The sequence below is a fragment of the Rhinolophus sinicus genome, linkage group LG04 (genome assembly GCF_036562045.2).
Source record: "Rhinolophus sinicus isolate RSC01 linkage group LG04, ASM3656204v1, whole genome shotgun sequence".
NCBI lineage: Eukaryota > Metazoa > Chordata > Mammalia > Chiroptera > Rhinolophidae > Rhinolophus > Rhinolophus sinicus.
The window spans coordinates 69,752,290-69,777,720 of record NC_133754.1 but is presented as its reverse complement, the minus strand read 5'-3'; the positions used below and the strand labels follow the sequence as shown (position 1 = coordinate 69,777,720).

General features: G+C 31.4%; 1 protein-coding gene across 2 annotated transcripts in view; it reads left to right on the top strand.

Annotated features, from left to right (window-relative positions):
• The window catches only part of SGCZ (sarcoglycan zeta), an 802,473-nt gene that overhangs the window by 714,122 nt on the left and 62,920 nt on the right, over positions 1–25,431 (top strand). For both annotated transcript variants that reach the window (XM_074329721.1, XM_074329720.1), the window contains one exon: positions 20,451–20,538. In XM_074329721.1, the coding sequence (XP_074185822.1) occupies positions 20,451–20,538 (88 nt within the window). The remainder of the gene's footprint in view (positions 1–20,450; positions 20,539–25,431) is intronic.

Below are 25,431 nucleotides of genomic sequence, written 5' to 3'. Positions count from 1 at the left end.
TACTATTTGTCTTGTTGATAATAGCCATTCTAACAGGTGTGAGGTGATACCGCATTGTGGTTTTTATTTGCATTTCTCTGACGATTAGTGATTTTGAGCATTTTTTCATATGTCTATTAGTCATTTGTATGTCCTCTTCAGAGAAATATCTCTTCAGGTCCTCTGCCCATTTTTAATTGGATTATTTGTTTTTTGTTGTTGTTGTTGTTGAGTTGTATGAGTTCCTTATATATTTTGGATATTAGTCCCTAATCAGAGGTGTTGTTTACTCAAACTCTTCCAAAAAGTTGAAGTAGACACAAATTCACTAACTCATTTTATGAGGCCCACATTACCCTGATACCAAAACCTGGTAAGTATAACACAAAAAAGAAAATTACAGATCAATCTCTCTGATGAATACAGATGCAAAAATCCTAAACAAAAGTTTGGTGGTTGCCAGAGGGTAACGGGGGTGGGGGGTGGGATATGAGGGTGGGGGGGATCGAATATATGGTGATGGAAGGAGAACTGAATCTGGGTGAAGAACACACAATGGGATTTATAGATGATGTGATGCAGAATTGTACACCTGAAATCTGTGTAATTTTACTGACAATTGTCACCGCAATAAATTTAATTAACAACAACAACAAAAAAAATAGAAAATCGAATACAACAATGCATTAAAAAGATTATACATCACGACCAAGTGGGGTTCATCACAGGGACACAAGGATGGTTCAACATCTGCAAATCAATCAATGTGATACATCACATAAACAAAATAAAGGACAAAAATCATATGATTATATTAATGATGCAGAAAAAGCATTTGACAAGATACAATATACAGATTTAATGCAATCCCCATCAAAATCCCAATGACATTTTTTAAAGAAATAGAACAACAACAAAAGAAAGATCGGATTTGTATGGGACCACAAAAGACCCCAAATAGCCAAGCAATCCTAAGAAAAAAGAAAAATGCTAAAGGTATCACACTCACTGACTTCAGATTGTACTACTGAATAACAATTATCAAAACAGTAGGTATTGGCAGAAAAACAGATACACAGACCAATGGAATAGAAATGAGAACCCAGAAATAAACCCACACAAATATGAACAGATAATTTTTGACAAAGAAACCAAAAACATACAATGGAGAAAAGATAGCCTCTTCAATGAACGGTGCTGGGAGAATTGAAAAGCCACGTGCAAAAGAATAAAACTAGACTGCTATCTGTCACCATGTACCAAAATTAATTCAAAATTGATCTATAAACTGCATAGAAGAAAACATAGGTACTAAACTTATGGACCTTGAGTTCAAAGAGCATTTTATGAATTGAACTCCAATGAAAAGGGAAGTAAACTCTAAAATAAACGGATGGGACTATATCAAGCTAAAAAGTTTCTGCACAGCAAAAGAAACCATTGACAAAAGAGAGGTAACCAACCAAATGGGAGAAGATTTTTAGGAATATTTTTACCTTGAAAGTTCAGTTATTTTTTTTTTTTTTACACTACTTTTGCTTTTCTTCTGAGTTTATTCCTCTGACAGTCTTAAAATTCTCAGTTGACTTTTAATGTATTCTTTGTTTATTCTAAAGAGAGTGTCTGTACCGCCATAAAACAGAATAATTTATTGGACACTTTGTAGAGAATCTTACTCTAGCTTAAAGTGAATACTCAACTTGAGAATGGTTCAATCATTCATTTTTCTTTTCACCTTTAAATTGCTACAGTGGTACTCTCAGCATTATACTTTGGTCAATATATTGACATGTAAATTTAAGAATATCTATAAAATATCTAGTTAGTTCAAATAGTCAGTTTATACTTGACATTGATCTAAATGAGCAGATTGTCTTCGCATTGTTCTATAAAAGTGGATAAAATATGTTCGGTAGAACTTCTTAAGGAAGTAAACTTACAGACCTTCAGTTAAAAAAATTAAAATATATATTTATTTCTATTGAATCTAGGTATTTAGAGAAGAGCCTTATTTTGAAAATGTTTATTAAGTATCATTCTACTACATAGTTTCAGGTACCAGCTCAATTGCCCATGTGTTAGAGACAAGTGAAGCAATATAATCTTTCTTGGGTATAATTTCTGATGGCTTAAGGGTTTAGTGAAATTTCATACTGCAAAAATTTGCTTTTGTTTTCTAAAGAACATATTTTGCCTTTTTTCTGAAACTTTTCTCTGGGGCCATTTCTATTCACATGTCCTTTTTAATAACCAAGTAAATATGTTGTACTCGTATATCATATACTTGGAACACCTTAGGACAAATTGAAAATTTCATTTGCATTGTAAAATATCGTATTTCAAAACTATATACTGGAGGTTACATAGGCTAAATGTATTTTCATAAGATAAATGACTAAAGTATAGAAGGTAAGGTTTTAGCACACTCTGGACTCAAACACAAAGATGCAGCTAAGTATATGTCATGATGATGGTTAAGCTGCTTATGGAATATTTTGTAAGGTTCAGAACCTGCTCCTATCTTTGCATTCTGCTACATTATTTAGAATGCTGATTGATTTTTAGAAGCTAGGTTGCCAGCTTGAAGACGGCAAGGACACGTTGTTGCAATAACTTCTATAAACTGACCTATTTCTCATTTATTTCTACATGCTGAACATAATCCTCACATTTGAAAATCATAAAAATTTGTCTAAAATACTTTAAGATGTTCAAACTATAGTTTAATGCCTGTTCTCCCCTAACAAGTAAACTAATAAGACTATCATATTAACCTAATGAAATTTTTATATTATGTTCTGTTGAATGCACTCTATACAAGCTCACTATCACAATATTTACATGTACTTTGAATGCTGTTTTTTTATTAGTTGATACAATTTCAGCACTTTTTTATTTGGAGAGGTAGTTAAGCCTTCTGTTATATTTCCTTCTATCCTGTCCATTTACTACTGTACCTATAACCTGTGAACCTAGTATTAACCTGTAACCTGTTAACCTTGGCTCATTTAAAATGTCAAGTAGGTTTCTAGAGCTACTGTAAGGTCCTGAATTAGTTTTCAGTGTGATTTTGACTCTTTTCTAGTGCATATGTCAGAGGATTCCCAGGAGATCAGGAATGTTTAGGGTATGCATACAGAGGACTAGTGCACTTCTCCATATTTTTAATAAAATATTGCAGCCTAGTGGTTAACAGTGTACTTTGGTGTCCAGAGAAACTCTGAATGAAAGAAAAAAAAAAGAGTCCTTTTCTTTCTCACAAAGACACTTTTCAATTGTTTTCTACTTTTCAATTATTTCCGTTGTAATCTTGATGTGTGGAAAAATAATATTTTGTTTAAATTGTCTTAAGAGGTGCAAATGATTATTTAATATCCATATTATCTGCTAGAATATAAGGTAATCCTTCCAAAATATAAAGTGATCTAGTAATTAACGGCGTTTCTTTTGATAACACACTAGTACTTCGGTCATTTCATAATTAAAAGCATAGCTTCAACCAAAATGTCCACAAAGTTCTTATTTCAACAAATTTCTTTGTAAGTTCATTGTTTAAAAGATATTGAAGTAAATGATTTTTTATTGATCTTGACTTATTAGATATATCCATATACTTTTATATCCATCTATCTATACTTGTATCTAGACTTTCAACATTGCTTGGTATCAATTTAAATACTCACAACATTTATTATGTCACATTAAATACGTGCATATGCATATTAGTATAATTTATATTATTATACATTATTTTTCTACTTATACGTTATTCCAGAAACTATAATGAAAGTGACAAAAATGCACAAAATGTAGCAAAATATAAACAAAAATACCAAAAAAGATAAGACTGGAAAAACTTAGAATACAAGTAGGTTAAGATAAGAAAAGAAAAAAAAAAACATTGTATATGTTTTAATCCCTCAGCTTCAATTTTGACTTGAAGGAAAAACAAAAAGGAAAAGGAACATAATTGGTTATATGATTTCAGTTTCTAAAATAAAGGAACATAATCAGTTAATTAAAGAAAACAGTTTTTCTTACCATACATTGCAAAGGAATTTTGTTTTCTAGGAAATCATGGAGTGAAATAGTAGAAAATACTGTGAAAATAATTTTAGGGTAATAGCAAAAGTGTGTTTAATAGGGCTTTATATTGTATCATCCACAAAAATTATGAGAATTATTTTACAGTGGAGTTAAATAAAATTGATTTTTGAAAACGGTTAACAGAGGAATAATCTTTTATATATATCTAACTCAATCCACACATATAGAGTAGCCAGAAGAATATATCTTTCAAATAATCTTAGATAAATATTTATCTCAGCTGAAATGGTAATAGGAATAAATATCAGACAGTTCATGGCATAGCTTCTACGTAAGCCTTGAAAGATAATAATTCAGATTTGCTGTTGCAAGTGGATTCATGAGTTTGAGAAATGAGACAAACGGTTTGCAAATTTAACTTGGTAGTGTGAAAACTCAGGTATTCTTTTCCAATAGAGAGTTTTAAAGGAATTAGTGAAAACAAAGTGAGGTCTTCCTCATACAGAAATAGACTTCATCTTTATCTAAGGCACATTGTCTTAGGATTTAAAAACCTTAAGGGAGTCAAAAAAAGAAAAGAGAGAGAGATTCAAAACTATACTAAAAACTCATGTTAGGACTTATCCATATATGAGAGATGTTATGTTAAGCATTAAGCAAGTCATGTTAAGCATTAAGCAAGTCATGTTAAGAGCAGAGATATTCTGACTTTAGGTAACTTGTACAATGCTGTAGAAAAGTTCCATTTAGGAATCTCAGGTTTTCCACCCCTGACTAGTGTTATCAAATTCATCTTTTTATTGGAGAATCATATAATAGAAAAGCGAAGAGAGCCACAATAAGAGACATTTAAGTCACCTTGTTTAACATATCTAATAATTGCATGGCAAAATCCATCTCATCTATTACCTATCTGTCATCTCTTTCTTAGAATTAGATTATATTCCAGATATTTTCATGACTAGAACAGAGTAAGTCTTCAGCTTCAAAGGTATGGTAAAAATATGGATGAAACATGTGATCACATACCAGCATCTTCTATACCACGTACTTCAACCATCTATCAACTTCCCCAACACATTTCAAAGAATATTGGGTTAAATAAAATAACTTTGGGTGAGAGAATAAGAGATAAAATAAACAATCATTCAATTAGATTTAGTAAAGCCTTTTAGGCATGCTCCCTAACTAGTGAGAAACTTAGTAACTCTAATGGCTGCGTAACAGAATATTTTGCAAGTTAATCAGTTTCGGATCAGTTGTGTATTGCAAAATTAAAGATGCACCTAATTGAGTTATTATCAATTATAATGTTGACGATAAATCAGTGTGATGTGGTTTTTAAAAATATATTTCAAAAAGTATTAAAATTAAGTAACATTTGTATATCAAATCTCTTTATTTCTACCTACTTATCTAAGTTTCTCAGTCCATGCATTGACAAGAAAGGAGGAATATGTCTCATGCTGAAGCCTATTTTATTCCAGCAATAAGTTACATTTATTCACAGATTTGTGAACTGATTAAGGAATAAAACCACCTAAGTCATTAAGAAAAGCAATTTTGATAAATTTATAATTTTTTTATAGTATCTTTTTAAGAAATTTTAATTTTGGTAAACATTTCTTACAAATGTGTGCATTTTCTTTTTGATGATTATAAGCAAATTTGTAACATAATTATCATCTTATCAATTGAATAGTATTTTTTTGGTATATGATATACTTTTTTAATTAAAGTTTATTAGGGTGACAAGTTACATAGGTTTCAAGTGTACAATTCTATAATACATCATCTGTATATCACATTGTGTGTTGAATAGTAATTTTAATCCTACTTTTATCTCAATCTAGAAGAATTTTTTTTTTAAATCTGGCATTAGGTACTAGAAAGAGCAAACTTCAAGGACGAATACAGTATGCTTATAGTGGAGACCGGAGAGTGGCAGTTATCAGTAATAACAAAGTCTTAGCATGACCATGAAGAAGGCTAATGAAGGGTATATGAGTATGACAAGATTATGGGAGGATAGATCAAGAAGCCAACAGTTCAGAGTATCAGAAAATTATCTATATGGTAACTGAAATAATTGGTAGTTATTACTATTATAATAACCTGGAGAGTAGGACAATGAGTGAGCTGAGAGATGAAATCTTCCAGGAATGAGGGCAAATGAGAATAGTGGATTGTTCAGTGTCATGATGTGAGATTCAAAGGTTAAGGAGGAGGAGTTTCTACTCCTCCTGAGACACATAGAAGATGCCTCCCTATCTCTATGCCCATTGAAAGAAGAAGATATACCACCTACAGTTGAAGAAATAATAAGGACTCAATATGATTATTCAAAACTTTATCACATAGATGAGGGAGTTATTTTTAATTTTTTTGCAAATTCATTGTTTCTTACTTTTGAATAATTTTACACTGCAGAATGTGAATGTATATGAATATAAATTAGAATACTACTCTCTGGACAGATTTATTAAATTAATCACTCATATTTAGAATAATGAACTTCAGGCATTACAAATTCTTCGTACAGATAAAGATTAAATCATATCATTCACTTTCTAAAATAGTAAGTATACTTAGTCATTCAACTTCTAAATATGGATGAAGTAGATGGATGGAAGCAGAATGGATGAAATACAAAAAGATTTTTATTTTGTATGATATTAATGTAAAATTATTAATGGGTGGTAAAATAATATATTGCTGATTACATACAAATAGTGGGAGTTGAAACAGCATTTAACAACTGAATTCAATTTTTTATATATTCTTATTTTAAAATAGACATTAAATTTATTGGGGTGACATTAGTTAGTAAAATTATGTAAGTTTCAGGTGTACAATTCTATAATACATAATCTATATATTGCATTGTGTTCACCACCCATAGTCAATTCTCCTTCCATCGTCATATATTTGACCCCCTTTACCCTCTTCTACCATTCCCCTACCCCCTACCCTCTGGTAACCATGAAACTATTGTCTGTGTCTATGAGTTTTTGTTTCTTCATTTGTTTGTCTTGTTCTTTTGTTGTTTTCAGTTTTATATACCACATATCAGTGAAATCATATGGTTCTCAACTTTTTCTGTCTGACTTAATTTTGCTTAGCATGATAATCTCAAGATCTATCCACATTGTTGCAAAAGGCAGTATTTCATTTTTTCTTATGGCCGAGAAATATTCCATTGTATATTTGTAACACATCTTCCTCATCCAATCATCTACAAAAAGACACTTTGGGCGTTTCCATCTCTTATCCACTGTGAATAATACAGCAAGGAACATAGAGGTACATATATTTTATGGATAAATGTTTTCAAATATTTAGTGTAGATAACCAGAAGAGGGATTATTAGGTCATATGGTAATTCTATTCTTAAATTATTGAGGGACCACTATACTGCTTTCCATAGTGGCTCTACCAACTTTCATTACCACTAGCAGTATATGAGGGTTCTTTTTTTTCCACAGCTTGTTTAACATTTGTTATTACTTGTCTTTTGATAATAGCCATTCTAACAGGTGTGAAGTGGTTTCTCATTCTTGTTTTGATTTTCATGTCCCTAATAGCTTGTGAAGTTGAACATTTTTTCATATATTTGTTTTGGCTGTTTGAATGTCTTCTTGAGAGAAATTTCTGTTCATGTCCTCTGCCCATATTTTAATTGGATTGTTTGTCTTTTTGCTGTTGAGTTGTATGAGTTCCTTATATATTTTGTGTATTAACCCCTTATCGGAGGTGTTGTTTGCAAATATCTTCTCCCATTAGGTCAGTCATCTTTTTGTTTTGCTGATGGTTTCTTTTGCTGTGTGAAAGCTTTTTAGTTTGATATAGTCCCATTCATTTATTTTGACTTTTACTTCCCTTGCCTTTGAGGTCAAATTCATAAATTCCCCTTTGAACCCAAAGCCCATTAAGTTTAGTACTTACGTTTTCTTCTATGCAGTTTATTGTTTCAGGTCTTTTGTTTAGGCCTTTGATCCATTTTGAGTTAATTTTGGTGTATGGTGACAGATAGCTGTCTGGTTTCATACTTTTACACGTGGCGTTCCAATTTTTTCAGCACCATTTATTGAAGAGGTTTTCTTTTCACCATTGTAAGTTTTTGTCTTTTTTGTTGAAATTTATGTGTCCATATATATGTGGGTTTATTTCTAGGTTCTTGATTTTATTCCATTGGTCTGTGTGTCTGTATCTGCCAATACTGTGCTGTTTTGATTATTGTCGCTTTGTAGTACAAGCTGAAGCCAGGGAGTGTAATACTCCAGCCTTATTTTTTGTTTTTCGTTTTGTTTTGTTTTTTTTCTGAGGATTACTTTAGCTGTTTGGGGTCTTTTGTGATTTTATACAAACATGATGATTTTTTTGTTCTATTTCCTTAAAAAAAATGCCTTTGACATTTTTTATGGAGATTTTATTAAATCTATATATCTCTTTGGGTAATATGGTCATTTTGACTATGTTGATTCTTTCAATCCATGAACATGGAATATCTTTCCATTTCTTAGTGTCTCCTTTAATTATTTTAATAATGTTGTATAGTTTTCTGTGTATAGGTCCTTTTCATCCTGTGTTAAATTTATTCCTAGGTATTTTATTCTTTTTGGTGCAATTTCAAAAGGAATTGATTTTTCATTTTGTTTCCTGAAATTTCATTGTTAGTATATAGGAGCACAATGAATTTTTGTACATAAGATTTGTATCCTGCAATTTTACTGTATTTGTTTTTTGTTTTTCTTTCTTTTTTTTTTTTTTTTTTTCTTTTTTTTTTTATAATAGCTATTTGGTGCAGTCTTCAGGGTTTTCTACATAAAGAACCATGTCATCTGCAAAAAATGACAATTTAACTTCATTCTCAATTTGGATGCCTTTTACTTCTTTCTCTTACCTGTTTGTTCTGGCTAGAACTTCCAACACTATGTTGAATAGCAGTGGTAACAGGAGGCATCCATGATCTTAGAGGAAAAGATTTTAGGTTTCACCATTATGTATGATATTAGCTGAGGGTTTGTCATATATGACCTTTATTATGTTGAAGTATGGATTCAATTTTTAAAATATGTGTGTTTTTTTTACCATTGGTTATGTATTCATTCATTTATTTTTACTGCTTCACTTATTTTTGACATAAATAAAAATTCTAACTCCTTCCTTAGTATTCAACATCTGGCTCCCAATAGCACTGGGTCAGGCAGTCCTCAGGGCAGACAGTGCAGTGCACCATTTGATTTGCCTAAATGTGGAAACAAATTTTAGATGAGCATACTTAACATTCTCTTAGAGAGATTAAATACTAGCATTAGGAGAAAACATTTCTCCTTATAATTGATTTTGCTTGCTTTTACCAGGCATTCAAAATTTTATAATATAACATTATATTTTGCCTTTACTTGCAGAAACATTGAAGTAAAATTTGGGGTTCAGCTCTAGCAACAAGCTTATTGCAACAAGCAACAAAATACTTGTTTCTAGACACTTATTTGTCAGAGTTTAAAAGGTCTTTAGTTCTGTTTATAGATTTTAGTGCCCTATGTAACATGTTTAAGTTTATAACACAATTCATATGTTTTTGGAACAACTACCATTTTAATAAATTCATAGTTTGTATTTCTCTCTTCTCTGTATTTGTTCTTCAGATGGCATATGTTGTTTGTTTTTTTTCTTATGAAAAATAGAACAATTAAGAAATACTGTAATACTTTGTATGTGTAAAAAATATTTCAAAAGTTCCTATGATAATCTATCAACTAGAAAGTGTTCATTGATTTCTTATATGTCACAAAGTCTGTTCTTTAATAGAAAAAATCTTTTAATTCTAATATTTACTAATATTAAATTGGTTCATTTATTACATTTGGAAATCCCTCGCTGTTTCTACTCCTTTAATATAGATAGCTTGTCCCGTAAAACAACTTATTTTTGTTTCTCTGTGATATAAAAAACATTTTCTGAAAATAGTGAATCAGCTTTGAGACACAGATAAAGATTACTTTCTTCATATGTGATATTAATTAGTCTCTTAAGAAGTACAGTAATTAAATATATTTTTAAGGAGGAGACTAAATGGTAACCAAATAGAACAAGTGTTATGCTACTGCCATATAGCAATGACATAGTTGTTTATGAATTCACCTGTAATCTAGCAATTTGTAAACCGAAACTAATTTTGCAAACATCCTTCCTTCACACACACACACACACACACACACACACCACTTTATTATTAGGATCTGATATGTTTCTATAATAGGCCCTAACTTATGCTCTAACTTCAAGTTACTTAAGGTTATTATACTATCCTTAAAATGAGCATAGTTTATTTTATATTAATTTATTTTCAACTTTCATATCTATAAGCTTCTTTTGTATATTTTTGATGAACAATAAGTTCATTTTTATGTAATAATTGTATGGAATGAAAACTTTGGCTTCTAGTAAATTTGCATATTCTGTATTCTGAAATAAAATCCCACTGACAACCAAAATGTGCCATAAGTTATGAAAAAGGTGTATTTAATTGAATTTTTTAAATTGCAAAAGATAATGGAGAAACCATAAGGCAAAATAAATAAAAAACAGAGTTGAAAAAATAGTAAGATTTGAAATCTGAAATCAGAATTTCCCTTAGTGACAATTAACAATACTTGTGATCTGAAGCCATGGGGATTAATCACCAGTTGAATAGCATAAAGGACATCAGGCCTTTACAATTACAAATACTGTATTCTTTGATAATTATAAACTTTGGCCTGCCCTCTTGAATTCATATTATCTTTCCAGATTTGTTCTGTCCTCCAGTTCCTGCCAGGAGCACATTCAAAGCTTCTATTCCTTAATCTAGGCTCCTAGAAATTTGCAAAATTCAATAGAAACAATGATTCACTAATTTAGTTCTCTCAATTACTTCAGCAATTGAAATTTTCAGATACAGAATATTAAAATACTACATATAATAATGCATAAGAAATAAATAATGGGATAATAAGAGAGCAAATAAAAAACAAAAGTAATAATTTTAATATATTTGACTAGTCAGATGTGAAAAAAAAGTTATATCAATTAACGGATAACTCAATGGATACTTGAAAAGATGACTAGCAAAGCTGAAGAGAGAATTATGCACAGGAGAGACAAAGCCCCAAACCAGCACACAGAGCAGAGACATAGAGAAATTGAAAATATGAGAGTTAAGAAGACATAAAAATAGAATAAAAGAAGATATATCACATATTTAATGTAAATTCCATATAGCAAAAATGTAAAGTAGAAAGTTGAGGGGCAACTGAATAAATTACCATTTTCCAAAATTTGTAAAAGACAGGAGTCATCAGATTCTGGAGTTACAAAGTATCCTAAGCAAAATTTTACAAAGTGTAATTTATAGCTAGGTTTATTATAATGAAATTATTTTTACATGAATTCCTCTATTAAAATGCATGTGAAGTTAATACTGTATTATTTATTTAAAGTCATTCAAAAATCATTATATGACATTAGCATTATTTTTGAAGAATGTTGGGTGCATAGTTGCTAAAACTTTGAGATCTGAAATCATTAGAGATTCATTCTCTAGGTCAGAAGTCAGCAAACCATGCTTGCAACTGTCTGTCTTTAAAAAAAATAAACTTCAATTATAATATAGCTATGCCATTCATGCCTTTCTTGTGGCCACTTATGGGCTACAAAAAGCAGACTTGAATAGTTGAGACCAAGACTGCATGGCATATAGAACCTAAATATTTATTATCTGTCTTTTTAAGATAAAGCATGCCAACTTCTGCTCTAGATGAAGCCTGTTTGATTAATACTGCTGAGAAAAAAACACATTGTTAAATATCGTCATCATTTGACAGATCAATCTTTAACTTAATGATGATCTTCAAGAAATTATATCAGTGTTATGAGAAATGTCAACATGATCCTTAAAGGAAGAGGAGTATGAAGAAAGCCAAAGCCAGAGAAGGAGGATTTGTACAGGGCTCTCAGTGGGGAGGCCTGAGGAAGTCAGAAACACTGGGATATTCAACTCCTTACAGAGGAGAAAGGTATTCTATCAGGACAGACCAGTGTCTGTAGCAAACAACTTTTGAATCTCATGGGTTAACTCAAATACAAAAATTATTTAGCTCTCACTTCCAGTGGTGTGAGTGGCACTGCTGGCTCAGATCATTGCAGACATTTAGAAAGGCAGGTTCTTTCAGTGGGTGGTTCTAGGACACCCTGGGGCCTCAGATGGAGAAGACAGCATATTGAAGGCTTTTATTGTCCAGTTATACAAACATCCTAAACTAAAAACTCAGTCCTAATATTTTCAGATAATTTAAACACTTTATAAGCCAACCAAATTTTCAGAGAAAGGAAAAATTTTTTTCAAATAGTAGAAACAATATAAATGAAGGTTTTTCTATGGAAAATAATCTAATAAGTGATTTTTCTTTTAAGTTCCCTTTCTGTTTTCCCTACCTCAGCATAGGCATTTCTTGTACAGTACATATCTTGTTTGAGAAAGGTGAATTTTTTCTTGTGTGTTTCAATATTTAAATTTTAGAACTTACAGACGTCATATTTTTTTCTCCAGCACAAATTTCAAGCAAAGTGAAATAATTTAATTGAGGCTTAGCTGCCTGCTTACCTTTCTATTCATCCTCATCTCTTACACTCATTTAGCATAAAGTCTATTTAATACATATATACCCGCCTCACCTGCTCTCTATACTCTCCAGCATTTTATTACAAAATAAGTGGAAAAGGCTTTATACTATTTGGTCTGAAATATCTACTGACTCATCATTGGATAGTTTCATTTCTAGAAGATTTAATTAGTTCCTTGTTCCATATAAATAAATGACTTAAGAGAATTATTTTTGTGTGTTTGTTTGTTTATGGCATATAAACTGGGTAAACAGAAGATATTTACATATGCTATAAAGCTTCTTTCTGCCCACCAAAGTAAGATACAATTTATGTATTCTATGAAAGCAATACTGAGGCTCCTTTACCCCATCAGTTGGGGCACACCTCAGCCAGGCTCTGATAATGAACATCCTGGTTGGGCAGAGTCCCAACATTATCGTGAGCTGTCTTGGCCCCCTCCAACTACTGTAGGACAAAGCAGTCTGGAGAAAGACTGAAGGGGCAGCTGGAGGGGCACCCCATGGGGAGATGGTAAAAGGAGACTGTTTGCTCAATATTGCAAATGTCACCTGAGAGGACAAAAGGCCTCTCTGGGAATTTATGTCATCTGATTAAAACAATAGTCTTTTATTGATGTAGACCTTTATTACTTTAGGTAGAGGTAGTACTTTTCCCTCTTAAGATACTGATTCAAGAAGCATTCATTTGCTAAGTCTTCCCCTGGCTAAAGGTTGAGTTGGAGCATTTTGAATGATACAGGAAGTGGCAACTTGCCAATGATCCCTGTAAATGGAATGCCATGTGTATGTATAACTGTCCCCTGTGGCGCTGTTTGGAGACACATTCACAGATAGGAATGGGGATAAGTGGGGCCTAAGGAGGAGGAAGTCTACCCTACCGTTTCTACTAGTAGCTTGGAAGAGGTAGGGAGGAACCAAAAGGGCAATCAAAAGTCATAGAACATTCTCAGAATAAAATCCTTGCAGTGACTTCCATGAGGAGATAATTTATAACAAAACAATGAACCCACATGAGGAAATTCTCAGTAAAAATGTTGGGAGTAGACATTGAGGGAAGTTGATTGCTGAATAAATGCGTTCTCCTGCATTACTTCACTTTCAAGTTAAAATGTGAACACTGAGAATTTGGGAAAGTCACTTTAACACCCGTAGATTTATCCCTTTTCATGATCAGTACTTCTGCCTTTTAAAATACAAATTTCAACAATTAAATGATTTGCATTCTGAAGGAAAATGAAATTTTAAGTAATTGTTTTATTAACCAAAGAATTAAAAATTTACCTGTTTTGCATCTTCTTAAGTGGGTCAAGTGCTTAAGGAAAGGAATGAAGTGGCTGCATTGGGCAAAGAGAGGTGACGCGTATAAATCAAATCATGACATGATACGACTTGTTCCACTTAAATGGTTTTTTAAAAATCTTGCTCTGGGGGGGAAAAAAAAGCAGCCAGAGCTTTGTAAGTTCTGTGTGATCTGAACACAAATCCAGATAAACACATGTAGCCTAAGTGCATTATGTCATAAATGTGCACAGTTCTGTTCATTCACTAAGCAGACATTTATTGAACATGAAATAGGTATCGCACATGACACTAACTATGCTTTCAAAAGTCTGGATGTGTAAAAGAAAATGACAACACACTATGCTTTCACAACAGTCCAGTCAGTCTATTGGAGGATATAAACAAAGGAATGATCAAAACCTTTGGGGAAAATATCCTGTGACAAGTAATGTCTGTCATCAATACTGACAAGGCACTGGAGGCTGGAAAGTGAATTTTAACTCTGGAGGAGCAAAAGCTTGAGAGGACATGATTGTGATCGGATACTTTAAAAATACCTATATATTTTTTCCAATTCTGGAGGAATGGATAAAAATTTGGGGCCTACAGGACCAAAGATGAAAATGAACAGCAGTGGCATATTTTTCAGAAACACAGGAAATTTGGGTAGTTCTCACAAAGTGAAGGGGTGTGAAGTCGAGCTACAAAAGTAGAATTGGATAACATTATAAAGTACCTTGTATGTTATGAGTGTGAACTTCTTTCCAAGCTGGGAATGAAGAATTGATAAATGTTTTATCTTGTTTTGTTTTTATTCAAACATTTCAATACTTTTTTTTATTTAAAAATATTTTAGAAATAAAACACTGGATATGAAAAATCAATGTAAGGCAGAAGTGGTTATTGTGAGGTGAGTTATGAATCAATTAAAGGAGTGGTCACAGGAAAGACAGGAAAAGGTGTATTTAAGAAATATTTCTGACAAAGCTGATTGAATATCGAGGAAAAGAATGATAGAGGATTTGGGGATAATATAGGTTTATTGGAAAATTGCATAATTTCTGTCAGTGAGGATAAGAAAACTTACCTGGTAAAACTGTATAAATTCAAGAAATTGCATACGAAATTTATGACATCTACACTGAATAATTTGGATTGTTAATTTATGTCCTCTTTCCGGTTAGCAATTAGAGAGACTCTCATAGGTGATATATACTAAAATGTGTGTACAAAGGGCAGTTCAGGAATATGCACCCTTCCTCTAGAACTTGAGAAAACAAAATGAAACCAAATGCACCAGACTGTTGCTGGCACTTGGATGATGGTGATGTACCCTCTAACACTCTAAGGCAGTGTATATATCAGATATTTCTTTCAGAGATTGGGATATTTAAAGGGATTTAAAACTATGTATCATTCAATTAATTTTTCATTTATTTTTAGATTTTGATTTGCTATTTTAGATAGCTTAGAATTTATATACCCAATGGAGAGACAGTTATCTTATAGTGGTTGATGGGAGATTCTAGACCCAAATTGCCGAGTTCGAATACTTTCTCTGTCATTTATTAGCTGTGACTTAGAGCAAGTAACGCATACTTTCTTTGCTGAAGTTTATTTATCTGTAAAACAAGAATGATAGTAGCCAGTACTGTTCTTAGTAGAGTACTGTAATTACGGTGAGGAATAAATAATAAAAGCATACACAAATAATGCTCTTAGAAAAGGCCAGGCATTTTGTATATATTGTCTCATCAATTCCTTATAAAAAAAAAAAAAAAAAAAAAAAAAAAAACCCTGCAAGTTATGCATGATTACCCTGTTTACAGATGAATAAATCATGGTACAAAGATGCTGAGTGACTTGCTCAGTCAAGCAGCCAGTGTCTGGCAGACTCATTATTTGAAATCAGTCAGGGTCCACTGTCTGTCTTACAACCAGTTTATTTCTTGATTCTTTCATGGGTGATTATATTTTAAGCGTCATAAGTAGAGGAGCTCACACATGTAAAGTATTTAAAACAGTGCCCGGAACTGATTAAATGCCAGTCAGTGCTAGCTGTTGCTTCTACTACTACCGTGTTTCCCTGAAAATAAGACCTAACCAAATAATCAGCTCTAACACATCTTTTGGAGCAAAAATTAATATAAGACCCAGTCTTATTTTTGTATAATATAAGACTGGGTATAATATAATATAATATAATATAATATAATATAATATAATATAATATAATATAATACCTGGTCTTATATTAATTTATGCTCCAAAAGACGTATTAGAGCTGTTGGTCCAGCTAGGTTTCATTTTGGGGGAAACACGGTACTAGGTATTTCTACCATGTTTCCCCAAAAATAAGACCGGGTCTTATATTAATTTTTGCTCCAAAAGATGCATTAGGACTTATGTTCAGGGATGTCATCCTGAAAAATCATGCTAAGGTTTATATTCCGGTTAGGTCTCATTTTCAAGGAAACATGGTACTACAATTTAATAGTTAATCTAGAGAGAATGAATATATGAAGCCGAAGTGTAGTATATATACAGCACCTTATATACATATATACACATATATAACTTATACTTTGTTAGAGAAGTCTCTATCACAGCAGCTTGTTACTGTATCATTCTCTGTTTGTTTTGTTTTGTTTGTTTTGTATTTATCTGGTTTACTGTCTGTTTGGCTTGCTAGATTTTGAACTCCAGAAGAGAGGAAAGAAAGTTTGTCTCCCTTGTTTCTATTTTTCACCCAGTGGCCAGCAGAGAGCTGGATACATTGTTGGTACTCAGTAAATATTTATGATAAACAAAGGTAAACACAATAGAAATACAAAGAAAAGAATCATTTCTCCCCTAGTCCCTTGCACAGCCTATCACAAAGGCATTGCAAAAAGAAGAACATTTTACATTATTTTTCTATAACCATTAGCAAATTGCATATGGCCAGGTCCTCGACATAAAGAATGTGTGCATAACTGAAATGCAAGCAGCATCTCAGAGGCACTTAATGGCATCACTGCCTTTCTCCTCAGATCTCCTACTGCCTTTTTCAGAGTAGCATAAAAAGGTAAATATATTTCCTGGAGTTATAGCCAAGATGAGATCAGCTCTAGAAAACTGGAAAATACCAGATATGGAAGATTTCTTGGTTTTGGAGGAAAGATATTTGAACCCCAAAATGAAGTTTTTCTTCCTCCAGAGAGAAACTGTATTTATATTATTTATTGTGAAGAATAATATGCCTCCTCCTCACTTATCCTTACAGAATTTATGTTTTATCCATACTCCATGAGATAATAACACCAAATAATTTTCTTCCCTTTATGTTCTCAGCAAGAATAAGCTATAAGAGAGTACTGTTATGTTTATTTTAATATCTGAAATGGGACCCTAGCTTTCAACATTTTGGAACAGAGGAATATTATATAAAGGAACATAAAGGGAATATAAAGAAGAGAGTGGAAAGCAATGATTGATTAGTGGAAGTGATTTTCTTATATAGAGACCTTTGGAGAAATGAATGTATGAAAAAGGATATAAAACCTTCTTAAATGTTCATCTGTTTTTTGGTAAGAAGTAGTTTCTTCGTATTGATTTTCACCTAAAAATGTCTTTGGTATCAAATGTATAAATGTTTAGGATTTGTATCCTCTTTACATGATTGAAAAAATTGCTATCACTTTTGTCTCATATTTCTTAACACATATGTACCTTTTAATTAGTACTGAGTGGATATTAAAGGGTCATGGGTTGGACATAAGGTGAATAAGCCATCATTCTAACCCCCCAAAATGTTACATAACACAACAATGATAGTGTGATTTCTCAATTAAAATGATGCTCTTACATGCATTAAGTTTTGTTTACCAAAAATAGTTACTTGATTTTGATTCAGTTCACCTGATCACATTTTAACAAATCAGTATAACATAATACTATATTGATATTTACATGAATAAAGTGTAGAAACGTGTTCATTACCTCTAGTAGCCATATGTTTATATTTTAGTCAGTAAAAATATTTTTATCATAATAAAATTTTAGTCTAGATATAAACATTTAATTCTGAAGGAAATTTTAGTGGAATCACATGAAGAAAAGGGAAAAATGCCAGGGATAGAAGCACAACAGTAACTCTACGGTTAGAGTAAGAGAAAAGTGGTTTGATATGTTGTAAACAGAGACATAATGATTAAACTTCAATTCTAACCCAAGTCTATGTCTCTATTAAATCAGATGAAATTCTTATGACCTTTTTTAAAATCAACTTTTCGCTCATCTTAAAATATCTAATAAAGCAGTAATTATTTTACTATACTTGCATACACTTAAATTTTATGTATTAATGGTTATGTAGTGTTTAATGCTACAGTTCATAGAATTTAGGTTTAGTAATGCAAATGAAAGCATACAGTGTCATTGATGTTTAAAAATGTAAACAACAGTCATACATATTATATCATAAAAGTATTGAAAGAATATGAATGAAAATTCCACCAACAATTTTTACAATGATTTGAACTGCAAGGTGTTTTATAGGTTTCTGCTGCTTCTTACATTCAGATTAATGTTATTTAATTCAAAGTTCCTTTTTTTAAATGCTTGGGTTATGTATATTTAATTCTGCCATCATAAAATAGAGTAATTTTTTTTTTTGGCTTTTTGAGCCATTCTCTTTGTGAGTATCCTACTGGGTATAATTCTTTGCAAATAGTCCTTAGTCCTGATCTATACTGTAATCAGAATTTGTACATATGGCTCAAAATGAATGATCAAAGTAATTTAAAATACTTAATGTATTTTCAAAGATGAATACCTGCAGCATCAAAATACCTATGGAAAAAGGGTTGGATTTTTTTTAACTGCACAAAAAACACGATGTGTGGCAAAAAGAAATGAGTTGTGATAAGAAACAGGCAGGGAATGAAATTTACTATATTAGTTTTTGTACAACTATGCCTCACTTTACAGAATACATGTAATCTTCAAAAAGTGGAAAATTATTTTTTTTAAATCAAGTCTTAGTTTAGACATGTTATCAAAACCCACTTTTAAGAGAAAATGTGTGTGTAAGTGTGTGCTTCGTGTGTGCGTATTTGCTCAGCTCTTTGCGTGTCCCTATCGAGTCAGATAGGGGCACAAAGAGCTGTAGAAAAAAAGCTACACATAAAGGCTTTTGATGTATATCCAAATCACAAATTCCAAATCCTAATCTTGAAAGATTTTTATAAGACTTATGTATGAAAGCACCTGTAGATTTACATTGAAACGGAAGTGACATGCCACCCAGATGGTGAGGATGGTATTAGGAGAAATTTTCATAGAATTTCAATATCTAGATTACAAGCTACATAAGAGCAGATATCATTCTATGTTTTGATCACTGAAATTTCCTAAGCCTCTAGAATGCTACATCCTACATAGTGAGACTCAGTAAACATGTGTTGAATGAATGATGCGGCAATTTATAAATGATCACTCTGCTTATGTTTTAGATCCCAAAAATGAGAATGTAGCCAATTGTAAGTTACTTGTCTGAGGTAAATGGTGGCAAAAGACTAATATGTCAATTCCTAAGGCAGTGATATTATCCTTCAAGAAATTATTTTACTATTAAGTGATAAATCAGTGATAAAAGTAAACATCAACCGAGGTCATATATACTAAAAGAGAATTTCCAGGCAAACATATTCTTAGACTCCATATACCTCCTTACGTAAATCATTCTCTGATTTACAAAAAATTTGACATGAGGTAGACAAGGCATTATAAATTGTATAACGAAGATTTACTCATCTATTCAATAAACATTTAGTAAAGATTTTCTTTCAGCAGGATGCTTAGTAGTAGGGATGTAATTGTGAGCAAATGACTGTCATGGTCCCTGTCCCATGGACATTTTCTCTTGCGACAGAAGAAAATGAGAAAAAGTAAACACATAAGTGAATAAAATAAATTTGTCTAATGATAAGTGCTTTGAACAAAATAAATAGAGATGGGAGTTTGGGAATTGAATGAGCCTGTAGTTACAGTTCTCAGGGGACCAATTTTGAGGAGATAACAGTTAAGCTGAGATCTTTAAATTGTAAATTCAGCTAAAAAAATACTTTTTCAGTAGGATAGGATCTAAATATCGCCAAAGGCAGGCATATTTGCCATTGGGAGGGCAGAAGGAGAGAGGCTACTATAACTGTAATGTACAGTAATCAGTAGAGTTGGAAATGCTTGCATCCGATAGTTAATTTCCATTTACCAAAGTGGAAACATTCCTACTCTGTAAAGTAGTTATTATGATGCACCCATATTTTTTATATTGTTCAACCAATATTTGGGATGTTAAAATAACTTCCAAATATAAAACAAAGCAACAGAATTTTGATAATACCCAAACAAATGCAGTGTAATTTTATATATTAAGTTTTGACTATTTTTCTATTTTTTATTTGATTTCTTTATTTTATACATGTTTCCCAGGATAGTCCACTGGTCTTACAGTCTGACAGGAATGTAACAGTGAATGCAAGAAATCACATGGGGCAGTTAACTGGACAGCTGACAGTAGGTGAGTGTTTGGGGGTAAATTCACTTGTACCATCTTACTCCATTTAATAGTCTGTGGTTGTTTAAATTGGGAAAAGCAAAAATATATTATTTATCTAATATATAACTAGACATCACATACAGCCCAATTATCTTACATATGATTAGATATGTCAGTTATGGTTTCCTCTGTTTGGCAGTTATTACTCTTGTCAAATGTTTTATCATGAGACTGAATTACATATATTCGGCTGTTATTCCACTTGAATTATAAAACGCACAATTTTCTCAACGAATATCTTCCTAGTATATGTTAAATTAAAATAAACAGCTTTGAACAAACGTGAGATATAACAATATGTAGTCTATGTATTCTTTACCATAGGCAAATAATTTATTAATAAATATTATTATATGCTTACCTAAATTAGAAATGACATAATATTTGCATATAATAAATGTTAAATTTGGGAATTACTTATGAATTTGACTTTGAATTATCTATGCTTTCAGGTTTATAGGCTTTAGAATTTATAAATATGTTATTGAAAAAATATTTGTTTTATCATATTGTCAAGAAATTTCAATGTTGATATTCATATTACATGGCATTATTATTAGATTCAGTTTTTGTAAGAAGAAAGGCAAATTAAAAGTCAGTTGTAATTATGTACAATAATACAAATATTTGATTTGTGTGTAACTGCTAAAATATTTTTAGAATACTCAATTTTCCTGGAAAATCGCCTAACACTAATTGTGTGTGTGTGTGTGTGTGTGTGTGTGTGTGTGTGTGAAAGTACATTATAAATGGTAAATTACAATTCTGAGGAATGAGTTATCCTCATCCTAATGTTAAATTCATCATTTTAATGCTAATGTATGTTTATAATATTTATAATTAAATGATAAAATATGACATTTGAAATGTTAGATTTATAAACATGAGTTTGATTCCATTCACTTCCTTGTAGGTATATGAAATAGTTTTTGATATGCTATTCATTTTAATGAAGCCAAAAGTGAACGTTGTATTTTAGCATATATGTATTTCCAAAAAATTACTTTTTATTTATAATAACTAAATTGTATTTTACATATTACTTAAAGCAAAAGAGTTGGTTAGTAGATATGTATTAATTACTATAAGTACTTAGTAGATAGCATTTTGTGATAACACAAAATTACAAATGAAAGCAAATACAAACATAGTAAAAGTTAGCGAAAAGAAACATGTCTATCCATAGAGAACAGAACTGATTGAGAAGCACCAGGCACTCAATTGAATTGACCATGCCAGTTCACTGTTATGCTGGAATGGTAGAAGTAGGCCTAAATTGGCAGATTTTCCACATCATACTCTCTTAATGTCGAGAATACTTTATCTATACTAGATAAAACTTTCTTTTATATTCTGTTCTTTTTTCAAACTTACTTTGATATATGCCAATTGAGGGGAAGAGAGAGAGAAGAATGAAGGAAAAGAGAGAGAGGGTGTGGGTGGGGGGGGAAGGTTATGCTTAATATTAAATGAAGCAAATCAATAAGTTTATGATATACCAGCTTATTTTGGTGGATGGAAATACACTCATTCCAAAGTAGCTAAAACTAAAAACTCGAACATCCTGTTCCTCAAGTTGTACTGTCGATGATATCCATCTTTTTACTGTTTTGTATTTTTCAACATACAGAGAACAAAGGAAAAATAGATATAGAGGAGTGGGGAGGAAATAATGCATTCACATTTGGAGTCAAACTGTATGAGACTCAAAAAAAATGTAGTTCTTAGAGACTCAGTTTTCTCATCTCTAAAATAGAGATAATGATACTTTTTTGAATAATGTAAGAAGCAGGGCAATTTCAATGTCTGTAAATGGTCAACAATCATATTTTGAAAGCCAGTATTTTCATGATGGGGATTGTAATAATTGGTATCACTTAAGTTACAAATACATTTCTATTACTTGTGAAATCTTATGATTATTTTCTGTCCAATATATCTCTGTAATCGTACTTGAGGAATGTACTCTGGATTACCATACTGTTGCAGATCTACTTCAAAACACATCACAGAAAATGTATCTGATGTGTGGAAAAATGTTGAATCATGTCAGGATAAAATTGTCATTAGCAGAATTTGAAGAGAAAATAGGATGAATTCAAGCAATGTATTCAATCAGCATTCATTTTTAAAGACTTAAATTTTAGTTGTATTGACATAAAGTAGCTGCTATAACCCTCTTTTCTTGTTGCCTTTTTTCCTTTCCTTCAGTTTTTGTTTAGAAGAACAATTTTGATTGTCGTATAGACTTGGTACTGTTTTGCAATGGTTAAAAATACACTACCAAAAATGGATTAATACTAATGGAAAATAAATTCAGTTACTCTTTATTTTCTAAGTAAAACAATTCTGATTTCTACCCTAAATCTATCAATTATTATTAGAAAACTGACAAACATTATATTCACATCATATATGGGAAAAGAAATGCACTTTATCAGTAGCTATCTGATTATATACAAAATTGGTCAGCAAAGCAAATATCTATTCCCCTTGTATTCTGCCATTTTTCCTCCAATACAAGACTTCCTTTCTACTGATTAAATTTGTGGGGATATGTGTAATCTAAGACCTAAACACACCAGGTGTGTTAATTCTAATTCAGACTCACTCTGAAAATATGAACCCAGATTATTTCTAATTCAATAATTAAAATAATGTATTTTAAACATATGCTAACTCAGACATAATAAAAATGAAATCTTAATATTTTTAGAATTGATAAATAATATCAATTGACAAATACATTTGTATACATATAAAGTTCCAGGCTTCTTTTTAATTAAAGTTTATTGGGGTCACATTGGTTAGTAACGTTACATAGGTTTCAAGTGTGCAATTCTATAATATATCATCTATACATCACATTGTATGTTCACCACCCAGAGTCAGTTTTCCTTCCATCACCAAATATTTCACCCTGTTTACCCTCATCTACTACTTCCTTCCCCCTTCCCCTCTGGTAACCACTAAACTGCTGTGTCTGAGTTTTTATATCTTTATTTTTTTTGTCTTGTTCCTTTGTTGCTTTCAGTTTTATATCCCACATATCAGTGAAATCATATGGTTCTCAACTTTTTCTGTCTGACTTATTTTGCTTAGCATAATAATCTCACCAATGTTCATTGCAGCTTTATTTACAGTGGCCAAGACATAAAGTTCCAGGCTTTATGTTAAATGTCTGTTAATATCAGAATACCCTCACACCCCCACCCCACAAAGTCTAAGATTCCAGTTTTTCATAGGAGGAGATTAATGAATTCAAGTTTCCTTTATACATTTTTTTCTTCTTAGAACAAAGCTGAAAGAGAGGGATCAGATTGTTGTTGGGAAGTGGTTAAAGAAAGTACAAGATCCCAAGAAGTCAGATTCCTTGAAGAAAAAAGAAGACAAGCATTTTCATAAGCATGTCTGAGACCCATTATTCAGATCAAAATTTCTATTTTTCAATTTAGTAATTCATTTATTTTGTAATAAGTGACAGAAATGGTGTATAATTTTAGGTATTATATGTTCATATGTGTTGATAGCATGATATTTTATATTTTTCAGAACATTTTCATGAAATAATGTGGATAAAAGCTATGATTTATGCACCATTTTTGTGAAGCTTATCATATCCCCTTAGGAAAATGCAACAATATGATTTATAGAATAAAAATCATTTTAGGGCAGTGCAGATGAAATATCATGTAATTTTGATATAGACTTTATTCATAATACTGATAATAGTAATAATAATGTAGTACTTTGCTAAAAATGTAATGACCTTTCTCACAATTTCAAGAGGATAATTAATTATATTTTATTTACCAATAACATTACATTGATCTATAATAGAAAAGATTTAAATTACTTTTATAAGTAGTTTAAAAATGTAAATGCTAATTTGATAAAAATAACTGCTGTCCAATAACTCATAACCAACTTGATTAAGGTTTTAAATTGCATGTTGCTTATTCTTACATTATGTTATAAATTATTGTTTATTTTTGATAAAAAGCAATGGCTAACATTTTCCCCTTTTGTATGCCTTTTGTTATGAGTCTGTAGCTAGAGAATAAAAATAAAAGGAGGATACACTGAAAAGTCGAATATGAAGTAGTATTAATGGCTAAAGCTAGTTTTGTTTTTAATTAATTTTGGTCACTAGCCTCCTTCATTTAAATTCGAGTTACAAACAATGATGTTTGAGAAACCCAGATGATTGCTATGGGGTCCTGTGTTGTAAACATAAGTTCCATAATGCCATGTCTATATCATTATCCCAGTAAAACATTAAGACTAATTGGCTGTTTAAGTAATTGGAATGTCATTATTCTGAAAGTTTACTTTTAAAATGTGCTTAAAGTCACAATTTTATGTTTCAAATGGCATTTCATATTTCATCATAATTCTCCTTGTTTAATGTTCAATAAATATGGGAGAATAAATTAATTCCTAGGAACTGCTAGCTATTGTCAGAATCATTTACTCATCGTTGACATTCTCATTTCCATTCCTCAAATATCAGTGACATATTAAATTATATAAAAACCTCCGTTATAATCTATAATTCCTCACTTTTCTGTCTTTCTTCAGTAATTCTTCAAACTTCTTCAAATTAATTCTTAAATAAGTCTAATTATATGGAAATAAGAAAGAATGTCATTGGAAAGAAAGTAAACAGTGGTATTTACATTTGGTACTAATATTCTTTTTCATATTTTACTTTTTGAGGATTAAATACCACAGAATACTGAAAACAAGTATAGACAACTTCTGCAGGGCAGTCGACTGGTTTCTTCTGAGGTCTAAGGAGCTTGCATTCCTTGCCCTGGGGATTTCGGAGGGAGCTGGTCAGGGCGTGAGCAT